Source organism: Magnolia sinica, chromosome 1, assembly GCF_029962835.1.
Source record: "Magnolia sinica isolate HGM2019 chromosome 1, MsV1, whole genome shotgun sequence".
NCBI lineage: Eukaryota > Viridiplantae > Streptophyta > Magnoliopsida > Magnoliales > Magnoliaceae > Magnolia > Magnolia sinica.
This window is the reverse complement of record NC_080573.1, coordinates 59,981,422-59,996,918: the sequence shown is the minus strand read 5'-3', so window position 1 is coordinate 59,996,918 and position 15,497 is coordinate 59,981,422. Positions and strand designations below refer to the sequence as shown.

General features: G+C 39.6%; 1 protein-coding gene across 2 annotated transcripts in view; it reads left to right on the top strand.

The window, feature by feature from the left end:
- LOC131250558 (cellulose synthase-like protein E6) overlaps positions 1 to 15,497 on the top strand; it is a 47,191-nt gene that overhangs the window by 24,331 nt on the left and 7,363 nt on the right. For both annotated transcript variants that reach the window (XM_058250855.1, XM_058250848.1), the window contains exon 2: positions 12,437 to 12,577. In XM_058250855.1, coding sequence (XP_058106838.1) covers positions 12,437 to 12,577 — 141 coding nt within the window. The remainder of the gene's footprint in view (positions 1 to 12,436; positions 12,578 to 15,497) is intronic.

Genomic DNA, 15,497 nt, shown 5'->3' with positions numbered 1-15,497 from the left:
TCTTGGAATGCCCTTGTGAGGTGTATTAAAGGAGAGGATTGGATGACATATACATACAATGTTGGATGCCATACATAATTAAGACAATTTTAATAGTGGGACTACCCATCTTAACTTTTCCTTATGGTGTAAGACTTCTCTCTTCTCTATTAGGTTTTGGACTACGGAATCACACCGAGATGGATCTAAGATAACAATCTAAGAGCACTAAGAAAACACAAGAGAACACAAAGATTTAACGTGGAAAACCCTTTCGGAGAAAAACCACGGCGCAAAGCGATAGATCTTCACTATGAAAGTAGAAATTACAAAGAGGAAGGACTTGACCAATCCTTAAATCTCTCCCTCGCTCCACTCTTTTAGAAACCCTAGAACCCTTTTAGAAAGCCTTAGAATCCCTTAGAAAATCAGAAAGAATCTTAAATTAAATTGGAAACAAATCCCGCACTTTCGCAGTTTTACAAAAAAATCTGCGCAGAATCTAATCAGATTTAAGACATCAATATAATTATCTCCACCATGTCTTCGCGATTCCGACGCCGTGACTTGCGCACCGAACCGATGGGCTAGGAGATATGGGCTCGCGTTTATTCCGAAGAAACACCGCGCGTTGCGGATTTCGAGGGAATCTCTACTATTAGTCCCATCAATCAACCATTAAAGCATCCCATACCTCAAGTACAACAACCCATCACCACCTTTTACAAAAGTCCACCATTCTTTCCACCTCACCACTCCTCTTTTCCAAATTTCAACAACAACCATACCTCTTTTTACCATTTTCAACCCAAACCATCCCCCATCACTCCATCACCCATCTCCTTCTCTCTCTCTCTCTCTCTCTCTCTCTCTCTCTCCCTTTACAACTATCTCTCTTATTCATTTTTTTAAAAAAAAATCCAAATCCAAGAGAGAGAGCTCCATACGTATGAGACCCTCTCCCATTTTCTCCCAAGTTTCAAGTGTGGCCCATCTCCTACCCCTTGATCTCTCATCTCAACCATCCATTTCTCATCTTCCACCATCAAAGAGGAGCTCAAGGAACCAAGGAAGCCTAGGGAGCAAGAAGATCAAGTGGTGGGTGTCTTAATAGGGTAGATTTTCATATTTTTAAGATGGACCAAGTGAGGCCAACCGATTAATGGTTTGGATCTCACTTTGGACCCTAAGATGTGGCCGATGGCCCACTTGGATCATCATGATCATTCCATGATGGGGCCATTCTCCATGGACCCCATCATGATGTTTATTTCCTTCCATGTTTAGGGTCATCTAGACCATTTATTTTAGTGGAGAAGGGATCTCCACCGTTGGATTTCAATTCCATGGACCCACTTGTAATGGGACCCACTTAATGTATGATTTAGTGCAAGGGAGGGCCCATAGTGCCGGGGTCCCTCCATCACACGGTCTCACTCTCTATATCTCTCCCTTTTTGTTTTATTTTTATTTTATTTTATTTTTATCTTGTTGTGTGATGATAAGGTTGTATGGCCCGCTTGAATGGACCCCACCATGTAGTAAGTATTTTATTTGAGTAGGGCCCACCTTATATGTGTACTACCCACACCACTCATCAGTGGTGGCCCACCTGATCAGGCCCACCTCAAATGTCCAGACAGTCCAGCGTCGTCCCTGGACGCTGGACGTGTAAATGGGAAAAACACAAATATCAACTTTTTCCAAAGTTTTGGGGTGGCCTATTCATGTAGGCCCCACCTTGATGCATGTATTAAATCCACACCATCCATTCCCTTCCCAAGCTCTTTTTAGCCGTTGACCTGGAAGATGGGATCCATCAGACCTTCAGGCGGGCCATACCGTGGCAAAAGGGGGTTTGCACCATTGAAACCTTTCCTAACCCTTCTATACGCTGAAACAGGCCCAATATTGGGCTTGTTTTGACTGTCGCGAAGCATGGGGAGTCTTTGGACGGAGCAGATCTGCAAGAGGTGGACCCCACCTGCAAAATCCATGGAAAAAGCGTAAATCAAAAAATAAAAATAAAAATAAAACACAGCAGCAACGCTGCTGTGTCAGTCAGCGCAGCAGGCGCTGCCTGCGCCAGCGAGCGGGCGGACTGGCCGCCGTACAGCCCAGCACGGCTGTAGCCGTGGGCCCCACCTTGATGTTTATGTACCATCTAAGCCTCAGGTGGCACACACCGCATGATACATCGGGATTTAACCCCTACCTTGGAAATCCTTTGGGGCCCACGAGTTTTGGATCGGGGTGAAAATTATTTTCACCCTTCATCTAGTCTCTGGACCTTATCAACGGTCCGGATCGGATATAAACACTATGGTGGGCCCCACATGGAGCCCACATTGATGTAAGTGTTTCATTCCCACCGTCCGCCTGGACGGTGGACGTGGAGCCACTGTGATGTGTGTGGGCCCACTGTGACGAGTGTGTGGGCCCACTGTGATGTGTGCGTGTGTGTGTATATATATATAGATATATATATATATATATATATAATATTATATTTCATATAATATTATATACATGTATTATGTATATATATTATATACTATATACATATTATATACTACATTATATGTATATATTTTTTTTACTAATGTTGAGGCCCGTGATTGAGGCCCACCTCAGTACTTGTGACCCATGGTTGAGGCCCACTTTGATGTATATAAAAGGCCCATGGGTCGAGGCCCATTCAATGTATTAGGGGCCCATGGGTCGAGGCCCATTTGATGTAATGGGGCCAATGAGTTGAGGCCCATTTGATGTGCACATGGGGCCCAATTGGTGAGGCCCATTTGATACATATAAGGCCCAGGTGAGTAGACCCATTTGATGTACATATGGAGCCCAACTGTCGAGGCCCATTTGACACGTGTAAGGCCCATAAGCTTAGGCCTATTTGATATGTTCTGAAGCCCCCGGGTTATAGCCCATTGCAATGTACATAAGGCCCATTGGTGTGGCTCACTTAATGAATATAAGGCCCATATGACTTGGCTAATTTGATGTATTTAAGGGCCCAATGGATGTACCTAAGGTCCATTGCAATGTGTGATCCCAAAATAGCTTATGAACTGATATTTTTCGACGGTCGTGCCTTGGGAGCAATGTTGGTTTGACGTCCACATTGTAAGTGTAGTGTGGTTAAATGTCCGCATTATGACTTTCCCTTGGGTCCACTGTTAGGCCCATATGTGTAGTGTATAGGCCGTCTAGGGCCCATCTTCCCATATGTGTAGTGTGTAGGCCGTCAGGCCCATCTTCATTATGAACATCATCCACCCCATATAACATATTTAATTCCATGACTCATGATCATATGCATCATACGTATGCTTGATATGAGAAATGACTTGATCATAGCATGGCCTTCGGGCAGATTGTTTAGGGCTCCGTACAGGGGGTGTTGCCTACATGAGCGCACGATATGCGCAGGATTTCTCTGCATGACCGAATAGTGTGATTCATGCATTCGCATTGTGTGGTATAGTTCTGTACGCCCTAGCGACATCGGGGTCGTAGCCTCCACACACGTATCGTGGTTGGCGGGATTGGATACCGGAAATACTTGTTCTACATGGGGTGCGATAGATATCCACGGGTGAAAGTCCCTAAACCCTTATGGTACCGGAGGTTGCTCCAACGTCTAGGCCGAGTGGGTGCATGAGCGCTGGGTGCCGATTACTAGGACGGTTGCGCTTTCCACCGTGTCGTGGTCGGTTGGAAGGGGTGCGGCCTTACCCGCCCGAGAGTCGGGGGCAATGCTGGGTTGAGTCTGACCAGCTCGAGGACTGGGTCCGCGATTGACGAGCCGAGCCCGATATTGGCAGGCGGATAGTGAGGTCTTTTCCCCTCACCTTATTGTGAGCGATGGGGCGGCAATCGGCTTGGAGTGTACTAGACCCCAGTGATATTCCCGATTTGAGCCGTATTGACATGTGGACTTAGATGAGGATTTGTATGCTTGACTTGCATTTTGCATTGCATGGCCTTGGTATGGCCGACATCATTCCTTGCACCGCATGGCCTTGGTACGGCTAATGGGATTCTTAGCATTCATCGGCATGTTCCGCATTACTCGATACATGACTACATTATCACCTTGAGCATACACGTTCACCACCCTCTAAGCTTTATAAGCTTATGCACGGCCGTTGCGTGCGGTGACGTTGGATCGCAGCGAGGCTTGGACGCGTGCTGATCTTCTTTTGGAGTTTTAGTCTATATTCATTGTATTTCCCTTATGCTCATTGTTCTTGTAAAGCTTTTTGATTATAGTGGAAATGTGATGGAGTTTTTGGTTGTTGTTTTTGGGTAATGACTTTGCTTATGCATATTACGAATCAAACGGATGTTAAAAATACTCCTTGTAGCATCCCAGGATCGGAACCTGGCGAATGGGCGCTGGGAGCCGAGAAGTAGAAATTACAAAGAGGAAGGACTTGACCAATCCTTAAATCTCTCCCTCGCTCCACTCTTTTAGAAACCCTAGAACCCTTTTAGAAAGCCTTAGAATCCCTTAGAAAATCAGAAAGAATCTTAAATTAAATTGGAAACAAATCCCGCACTTTCGCAGTTTTACAAAAAAATCTGCGCAGAATCTAATCAGATTTAAGACATCAATATAATTATCTCCACCATGTCTTTAATCTTCAAACGTGTAGCTCTTTATCCTCTTCTCTTATATCTGCCTCGCATCATAGCTTCATCAATGCTTCTCATGCACACTCCGTCCTCTTTTTACGCCATCGCCAAGCCTAGAGAAGTTGCACATAACTTGAACTTTTCTGTAGGAACAACCTTGGTGAGCATGTCTGTTGGATTCACGATAGTGTAAATCTTCTCTAGAATTACACCTTCTTCCTCAAGCACCTGTCGGATAAAATGGTAACAAACATCAATGTGTTTAGTACGAGAGTGATAAATAGAATTTTTACCCAAATTGATAGCGCTCTCCTTATCACAATTAACCGACACAGCCTCCTGCTGAAGTCCCAAATGATTTATCATGCCTCTTAACTAAACACCTTCCTTAAACACTTTCGTCACTTTTATATATTCTGCTTCGATCGTGGAAAGTGCCACCATGGACTGAAGCTTCGACATCCAACTAATTTCTCCACTCGCTAATACAAATGAGTATCATAAAGTTGACTATCTGGAATCCACACTGCCTGCGTAGTCTGAATCCAGATACCCTACCAACTTTGCTCTTATCTTCTCAAAAGTTAAGACGTAGTCTTTTGTACCTTGAATGTATCGAAGTATTCATTTCACCACTTCCTAATGTTACTTGCTGCGGTTTGACAAGTATCTGCTCACAATATCGACTACATGTGAAATCTCTAGTTTCGTACAGACTATGACATATATTAAACTGCTAATCGTATTCAAATAAGGCACCTGAGATATAACCTGTTTTTCCTCATTTAATTTAGGACATTATTCTGAGAAAAGCTTGAAGTGAGCTGTGTGGGGAACACTCACCGGCTTTGCCTGGTCCATCCCATACTTGATCAGAACCTTTTCAAGGTATTCTGCCTGTGATAAGCAAAGCATTCTCTTCTTCATGTCTCTATGAATATCTATGCCAAGAACCCTCGTTATAGCTCTCAAATCCTTCAACTTGAATGTTCCTGATAACCGACTCTTCAGTACGTTGATTTCAGATATATCGTGACAGGTGATCACAATATCATCAATATACAATATTAAGATGATGAATTTTCTATCACTCAGTGTCTTGTAATAGACACAGTGATCGTATTCACTTCGAGTAAATTTCTGACTCAACATTAAAGAATCAATTTTTTTATAACACTGCCTAGGCGACTATTTCAGGTTGAACAATGACGCATTAACTGCAAATCTTTTTCTTTGCTCCTTTAACTTTGTAGTCTTCTGGTTGCTTCATGTAGATCTGCTCTTCCAACTCCCAGTGCAGGAATGCAATCTTGACATCTATCTGTTCTAGCTCGAGATCGTATTAGGCAACCAGCGCCAAAACGAATTTAATGGATACTTGCTTAACCACTGGCGTAAATATCTTCTTGAAGTCGATTCTTTCTCTTTGAGCATACCCCTTCGCTACCAGCCTTGCTTTGTATCTATCCTGTTTTCCTTTAAATAACCACTTGCATCCAATCACTTTTCAGCCCACTAAAAGCTCCACCAGCTCCCATGTGTGGTTTTTGTGCAACAAGTCCATCACATCATCCATAGCCGCCTTCCACTTTTTTTATATCAAGCTCATTAAGAGTCTCCTGAATAGTAAAAGGGTCCCCCTCATCTATAATGAGGGCATATGTGACATTAGAGTTGTCCCTATATCTTCCCAGTAACCTGCGATTACGCAGTGAGTTACTTCTCATAGATGACTGCTCTACCTTATCCTATACCTTTGTCTATGCATGTCTCTACTTGAGTATCATCTGTGTCAATCTAGACGTGTACGATCAACCTTTCTGGTTCCACTTGCTCCTTCCGATCATTCTTGTGGAATAGGGAGCTTTCATCGAACCTGACGTTAAAGCTAGTGATGACCTTGCATGTGACCTTATCGAATAACCTGTTTCACACCAATATCATAGCCAACAAAGATATAATTTTTAGCTCTAAGGTCTAGTTTATCTCTCTCAACTGACGGTACATGAAAGTAAGCCTCACAACCAAATATGCACAAATCTGAGTAGTCCATCGTATGTCCACTCCATACTTCCTTTGAGATTTTACATTCAATTGATGTAGACAGGGATCGGTTCACCAAGTAGCAAGCCGTGTTAACGACTTTAGTCCATAAGTCCTTACCCAACGAAATATTACTTAACATGCATCGGGCCCTATCCAAGGGAAGTCCAATTGATTCGCTCAACCACACCATTTTGTTTGAGTGTGTGGCGCACTGTATTGTGCCTAATGATCGCTTCATCTTTGCAATACTCATTAAAATCAATGGAAGTAAATTCTCTACAATTGTCAGTCCTTAAAACCTTTATTAATTTTTTACCTTGACTGTTTTTCCATCATTGTCTTCCATTGTTTGAATATGCTGAAAACTTTGAATTTACGTTTCATAAAGTAAACCCAAACTTTCTTGGAGTAGTCCTTAATGAATGAAACAAACCATGATGACCCCTCTAATGGAAACCTCTGGTGATGGTCCCCATACGTCAAAGTGCACATAATCAAGCACTCCCTTACATACTTGTTTTTCTAGATTTAAAAAATAAACTAGATTGTTTACCATATATGCAATGCTCGCATATATCTAAATCAGAATTCTTAATAAAGCTGGAATCAAACAACGATCAGATAGTACCTTCACGCCTCACTCGCTCATGTGGCCCAGACGAGCATGCCACATATGTACAGACATGGAATCTGCAACAGTTGTTGCCGCTCCACCTGCTGAAGTGTTCCCGATCAACCTGTGAAGGTTTCTATGCCTTTGTGCTCTATTAACCATGAGTGCCCCTTTTGAAACTTTAAGGACACCATCAATACCAATGAACTTGCACCCTATAGCCTCGAGTGCACCAGGAGAAATTAGACTTTTCTTCATATCAGGAATGTGCCTGATATCAGTCAAGGTACACTCCATCTCATCAAACATCTTGATGCTTACCGTACCAATAAGCATAACATTACAGGCATTGTTATTGCCCATAAAGACCTGTCCACCATCACATTCCTTGTAACTAGCGAACCAACTCTGATGAGGAGTCATGTGATATGATGCTCCCGTGTCAAAGATCCATTCATCTTTATGATTGTCGTGCAAGTGACCAATCATGGACATATATAGAACATCACCACTACTTGTCTCTTCACCAGATGTGACAACATTGGCTTCCTTGGAAGAAGCCTTTGAGTTTTCTTCCTTTGCTTTAGGATTGGTATAATCCTTTTTCATGTGTCCAACCATCTCATAGTTCTAGCACTTTAGTTTTCCTTTACCATTGCCCTTGGATTTAGATTTAGGTCTTGAAGATCCTGTACCTCGATCAATATTCCTGCCCCTCATAATCAGTGCATTAGAAGATGTCCTCATGCCGTCGTTTAGCTTTCTAATGGCCTTCCCTTGAAGGGCTGAGATAATGGTGTCGACACTCAGGATTTTATTTGCGATGCACATTATGTTCCTGAATGGCTCATATGATGTCAGAAGAGAATTCAATAACATACATGCTTGTTCCTCATCTCTGATCACTTCCTCTATATCCAGCAGTTTGCAAACCAATTTATTAAAGTTGCCAATGTGGGCCCCCAGATGTCCACGCTCTACTACATCTTGAAGGTGTACCACTGTAGCTTTAAGTGTAAGTGATTTTCAGATGATTTTTTCATATGGATATCCTCTAACTTCTCCTATAAACTAGCCGCAGTTTTCTCCCTCAAAACATTGTAGAGAACCTCATCCATGAGACATAACAGATGGAAGCTAAAACATTCATGTCAAGAGTATTCCAGTCTTCGTCATTCATAGTCAATTTTCGCTTCTTACGAGCCTTAACTTTGTCTTGCTTGGTTAATAGACTAATCAACTTGATCTTCCATAACTCAAAATTATTTTTCTGAGTGCTACTCAATATCAAACTTAGTGTTTCCCATCGATGCAAATCCTACAGATCCAGATCTGTGCTCCAACGATTGCTCAGATACCACTTATTGGGGATTGTACTGTGTAATCACATAGAGATGGATCTAGGATAGAAATCCAAGAGCATTAAGTAAACACAAGATAATATAAAGATTTAACATGGAAAACCCTTTTGGAAAAAAATCATGACACAAAGTGACAAATCTTCACTATGAAAGTAGAAATTACAAAGAGGAATGACTTACAAGACTTGAGCAATCCTTAAATCTCTCCCTTGCTCCATCCTTTTAGAAACCCTAGTACCCTTTTAGAAAGTCTTAGAATCTCTTAGAAAATCGAAAAGAATCATAAACGAAATCAGAAACAAATCCTGTACTTTCGTAGTTTTGCAAAAAAATCTACGTAGAATTTGATTAGATTTAAGACAACAAATACAACATTCTCAACTTTTCCCCATGGTGTAAGAATTTTCTTTCAACATCAGATTGATCGAAGAATCTCACCCTTTGATTAATGGACAATTTGACTATTTATGACTTTCATTTATACATTCATTGGTGCCCACAACCTAACCATTTTGATCAATCCACAAATTTAACTTTCATTGTCATTAAAAAAAAGTTTAGTTTTTCATTTAAGCCATCTCTAAAGGACCCACATTTTGATAGTTTGGATTATATCTACAGTGTTGTGTACTTCTATATGATTGTTCATATTTTTTTAGGGTATGATAACTTTTTGTTCTTCTTGTATTTAGACTTAGCTATCTTTCAAAGATTCTTTGTCTATGAAGATTGAATACTAATCTCCCTTTCCTAAAGAAACAATAGGTCTAGTTTAACTTATTTAATTTGATTAATTTATATGGTATGAATAGTTTTCGTGTTGTGCAATTGTGCCGTGTGTACAATCTATTTGGCCCAAATTCTTTTGGTTGTGTGCTGTGTACGTGATGGGTGTACTAGAGCATAATGTGGTTTGAATCGAACTGAGCGCCTTGTGACCCCAAGGCACCAAAATTGATAGAGAGACTAAGTTTTATATGGATTATCCATCTATATAGCCACTGATTATAAAGAATCAGGCAATTTGCAAAGGAGAAATTTTGTCCTTTTGATGAGTTTTCTTTGCCTTCTAAATAAAAAGATTTCAATTAAACGCGTGATAAATTATATTGTTTAATGATAAGACAGTATTGATAAAAGGAAAATTATCTAAAACTAAAAGTAATCTATTGATATTGAATGAATGTTTACAATCAACATAAAGATAGATAATAATAATAATAATAATTAAAAAAAAAAAACAGAATAACTGATGACAGTATCATGCCTCAACAATATACTAGGCTTTGTAAGCAAGACAATTGTCAGTCATGACGATGTGTTCACCGTTTAATTGCGCTTCATAGGCAAGACAGTCATTAATCTCGATAATCTATTCATTGCTCGACTGAACTTCATAGGTGAGGCAATCGTGATTCTTGGGAGGGTCGTTTATTTTTCGTTCAGCATGAATCAAGCTTCGAAGACTAGACGGTCGATGGTGAGTGGATCTATGACAATCTATTCATCATGTGGTGGGTATCGTAGGCGAGACGATCGTGGTTAAAAGATAATCTATTCATCGCTCAAAACTGCAATTTGTAGGTGAGACAACTGGTAGTGTGATAGTCTATTCATCGCTTCGAACCAAACTTCATAGGTGAGATAGTCGTGGAACCAAACTTCGTAGGTGAGATGGTCGTGGCCAACGACTATCTGTTAGTTGCTCAAGACCTCACTTTGTAGGCGAGACTATTGTGATTCGATTATCTGTTTGTTACTTGACCAAGCTTCGTAAGCGAGATAGCCGTGGTTAGATGATCGTCTGTTTATCATACACAGTTGAACTTCATATGTGAGACAGTTGACCAAATCTCTAACCACATTAGTGAGAAAGTCCCACTGGCTTTTTATTCGAAACTTAGGGTTCATCCTTGTAGTGTAGTGGTGTGATTCTGGGCATAAGGTGAAGAGATCATAAGCAATCTAATTGGACCATGTTTTTTAGAGCATTGACTAGCTATTAGTGGAGGAGTTAGATCGAAACTAAGTTAAACTAAGATAAACATCAATGAGGGGCGAGGGATAGGCAGCATAGCATATATCAAAACTAAGTTAAACTTATATAAGAGTCCGTGAGAGACGAAGGATAGGCAAAATTGTGCCATATAGGAGATGTATTGGATTGACGTGGGCCTGGAGTTCTTTTCTCTTTGCTTTATTTATACACATAAGGCAGTTACTGGAGAATTGTAGTTGAGATCAATCTCTATGATTTTCTCTTAATCAATTGACTAAAAAGAAAACATGGCTGATTATGCTTCTATCTAATGGATCAATCTTTATGATCTTCGTGTTCCCACGCAGTCATTAGCTAACCGTAGCCAATAACATTTCGCCATATGTTTTGGAGCATATCACCATCAACTTGCTATTCAATTACGCATTTTCTTAGGCCATTATATAAATTATTGCCTTACATGTTCCGTCACATATCTGTGTGACAGCCGTATGCTCTCAGTCTTCTTACTTATCTTACATGTGTCCCTTAGTGGTTTTTTTTTTTTTTTTTTTCACGCACACACACCCCACACACTCACGCTAGTGGAATTTCGCCACCTATGGATACTCGAACCGTTGACTGGGTGTTGAAACTCCCGGAAGTCTATCACCGGAGCAAGAGTAAGGATCCCCCTTAGTGGTGGTTGTTGTGATCTTCCATAAATTCTTTCTACTATTGTATCGACTACAAGGATCTCATCTTGATCTTTCATATGGTGGTGCTACTACTTCTCGATTTTCTAGTTGTTGGAACTGACAATGTCAGGTTGGGTGTAAACACTATCAAGCATTTTATGCAAGGGTCATAATCTTACGGGCTAATTGCATGAGAACTTTTCTCTACAAATAATTTTATTTGAATTTAGTAGCATTCACATCAGCTTTGCATAAATTATAGGCCTAGCCCTGTCTTGACCCTTGACTATTCTAGCCTAGCTAGCCCAACATATAAGAGCCACGACTAGGGCCGAGGGCTCTTTAGCCCATTAGGGACAGGACTGGGCTAGGGCCAACCTTAGCTCTGCCCATTGCCACCCTATGGTTAATTGTAATAGACCATTTAACTTGGAGCTCCAACCACTGTAAATGAGTTGGACTTGAGACTTTCAACTTGAGTCATCTTGCAATGATCCAAACTATTTATATTACGAGTTTTGTCTTGTATGTTGTATAAACGCAAATAAAATTTATTAAATTGGATTATTTCAACCCTTTAAAATTTTGCTCTTGTGCTTTGAAAGTGGGCAGTCTCCATAAACCTTTGGATAATCTAAAGATTAATTGTTCCACTGAGATATTTCAGACACCCCATCTTAAAGAAGTTCTATCTAATAAATTGTTTGGATCATTGAAAAGAACCCAAATCCAACAACTAAATCCTTTTTATCATATTCCAATACATCGGGATGTATGGGAGCAAAAAGCTAAGGACAGGCAAAAGCCACAAAAACTAGGCAATCCTAGTTGCACAAAGCCTGGTCACCTAAGAAAAAAAGTAGCATTAAATGTCTTGAACTACGAACAGCCTAGACCATCCAAATCCCTAATCCAAATGTGGATAGAGCATTAGTCATTAATTACATTTAGAATATAACAGTAGGTAGCTGACTTTTTCCCTTTGAATCACACATTGCGGACCTGTTTGGTAATGGGTAAGGAAGGTAGATATATCAATAGTTCTAAGTGAATAGGTAGCTTAATTGATTTCAGAGACCTTGTATAATTTTTATAATCTTTTTTTGTGTAGAAAAAATTTGAAGAAATGAATGATCAGATAGAACAAGCAGGAACATGTGGGAAGGTGACCAATGAGACAAGGGAGCGGCACATGGGGTTCAGCGAGTGGGAGTCAAAGGTTGATCCAAGTGACCATGAATCGATAATCAAGGTGAGAAATTTTCTATCATGGGCCAAACATTCTGTTAGGACATAATTCATCAAGTCTTTTCTTACTACTTTCTACTTATGTCCTTTTAAGCCTTTCCCTTGTCATTTTAGATCCTTCAATTTATGCCAACTTCCTTCTAACCGCGCAGCTCTTGTTCCATGTTGCACATGACCAAATCATCTAAGTCTATTTTTCCTTATCTTATTACCTTTGGTACTACCTGTAAGCTTCATCTAATGCATTCATTTCTAATGCTTTCATTCCTCATCTTGTCATTCATCCATCTCAACATTCTCATTTCAGCTATACTCATCCTTTTGATATCTTGTTATTTAACTGCCCAACATTTTGCACTGTAATGCATGTCTGGTCTTGTAGCCATCCTAATAAATTTCCCTTTTAATTTGAGTGCTACACGATAATCACATAAAGCTCAAGAGGCACATCTTCATTTCTTTCACTTAGTTTGAATTTTATGGGCAACATCTCATCAATCTCTCTACTCTCATGAATTATTGACCCCGGGTATCCAAAGTTGTCATTTTCGAAAAATTGACGATAATCTTAACTAATTCTTTTTTTCCTTTACTTTTATTATTACTAAAATTGCAATCTATATACTCTATTTTAGTTTGACTAATTTTTTAATCCTTCAGATTCTAAAGAATCCCTCCATAAATCTAGCTTTCTGGTTACACTCTCTCTCATCTTTTCAATATACACTAGCAATCTATTCCCACAAATGCCCCATTAACTTATTCCTAACCAATGCAAAAAGGTACGTGCTCAATACCAACCCTTAGTGTAAGCCTATAGTAATCAAGAACCCACTTGCCTATTTACCGACAGTCCTCACATTTGTTACCAGCTCCTCGTGCATATTCTTAACAATATCAATATAACCTCCTGGGACTGTTCTTTTCCAACACCTACCATATTAACTTTCTTGGGAACCTATCTTATGCTTTCTCTGAGTTACTAAAGACAATTTAGAGATCCTTCCTCCTCTCTCTATATTTTCTTTAACAATTGTCCAAGAAGTAAAATAGCTTCAATGTTTTTTTTATGGAACACCTTGAAAGAGAAATTGATAGACAAGAAAATGTGGTACTTATACATATTGGCAGATGCAAAACACTTGAAAATTGATAGTTGCATGTCCAACCATAACATAGTCAGTGATTTAATCCAAATTACAAGTGTGGCCCAATTGATGAGTGACTTGTGCTCAACTTTGCCCTAGATGATCTCTAGGGAGGGGCCAACCTTTTTGATGGGTTTGATATCATCCACACATGTTACATTGGTACTTATCAAAAACAAAAACTAAGGTTCAACTACATCACTCAGTATCACACGCACAACACATGAGAGATTATCTAGAGCATTGTAAGTCCAATTAATTTATCTGGACTATCCATTGCATTCAAAGAGCATTGCATTGGCAATTATGCAAAATCATCCCAATGATATGATTCTAACCATCCAATTCTTGAGGAATCAACATCACTAAATAGTCATCTTATGAGGCAATTCCTGTCATCCCACGGATAGCTTGGAAAAATGGATGGTGATGAAAATAAGACCGAGTTTTAGGCAAATGAAGGGTCTATATTTTCCATGGTAGCTGATGAAATGTTTGATGGATGAATGGATAGTCTAGACAGATTGATCGGACCATACAAGTGACCAAAATCGTACATGAAAACTGATTTCAATCCTTAGTACAAATTAAAATAAACTAGTTTCGAGCTTAATATGGGGCTAGCAATCTGCTCTTGGACCTTAGCTAGCTGAACCAGGCTTAACATGGGCACAAATCATTAGCTCAGATCCACGTCTGGTGACCAGGCATCAGACCTTTTTATGCAATTTGTGGGAATTCATAATTAATAATCAACAATGGAAGTTGAAATAGTTACACAATGAGTAATCTAGAAGCATCTACTTCTACACATGCATATTTTTAACTTCAATAAAAAAAATCGATTACTGAAACAAAATTTTCCGAGACAATCAGCTTAATGCATTTTCTCCTCCTTCATACAATCACTGCAATGAAGGTGCTAAGTGTAAGTATTCTATGTAGTAAGGAAATTATCTAAGGGTGTAGAACTCTGCCAGATCTCCCTAAATTACTCACCTACATTTATACACTTTACCCTCTTGCCACCTACCTTTTCTTGTCATAGAATTCTCTCTCGAGGGTACTCTTAGGAGGTTTCTTTACCCAAAACTCCTACAATATACTAACTAAAGCACTGCAACTCATAATCTCAAAATTGCATAATCAAAATAAGTTACAAAAATAATAGCTAAAGCACTACAACTCATAATCTCAAAATTTCTTAATCAAAATAATTTACAAAAATAATAGCTAAAGCACTACAACTCATAATCTCAAAATTGCTTAATCAAAATAATTTACAAAAAGCCAGTTTGCAAATCATGTTGATATATCATTCTGATTCTTGATACAAGGCTAAATTTGTAAAGGCCATAGATTCTCCATTGGGACTCTTGGACCCAATAGGCACCTAATTAACCACACAACTCACCATGAATATCCACCTGGAGGTTTATATGTTGGTGAATCAAAGTAACTAATCAAGCCTTACTAAGAGCCTAGGTCCTCTCAAATCTAAGGATAATGTAACAAGCATAAGAAGTACAAGCCAAACCCTACAAATTCAGCTCTTCTTTATAAATCTAGTTCATGTGCAAGAATGCACACACAACTACACACGTACGGGATGTCTTCTCATGTCAGGTACTCATCATACATTCAACAGGCACACCATGGATAGTATCCCTAAGATATGCTATCCCGACTTGTTGCCCAATTTCATGAAAATATTCTAGGTGTACGAAGAATTGGACAAGTTAGGTCACAAAATCTTTTTGCATCCAACTTTTTCTA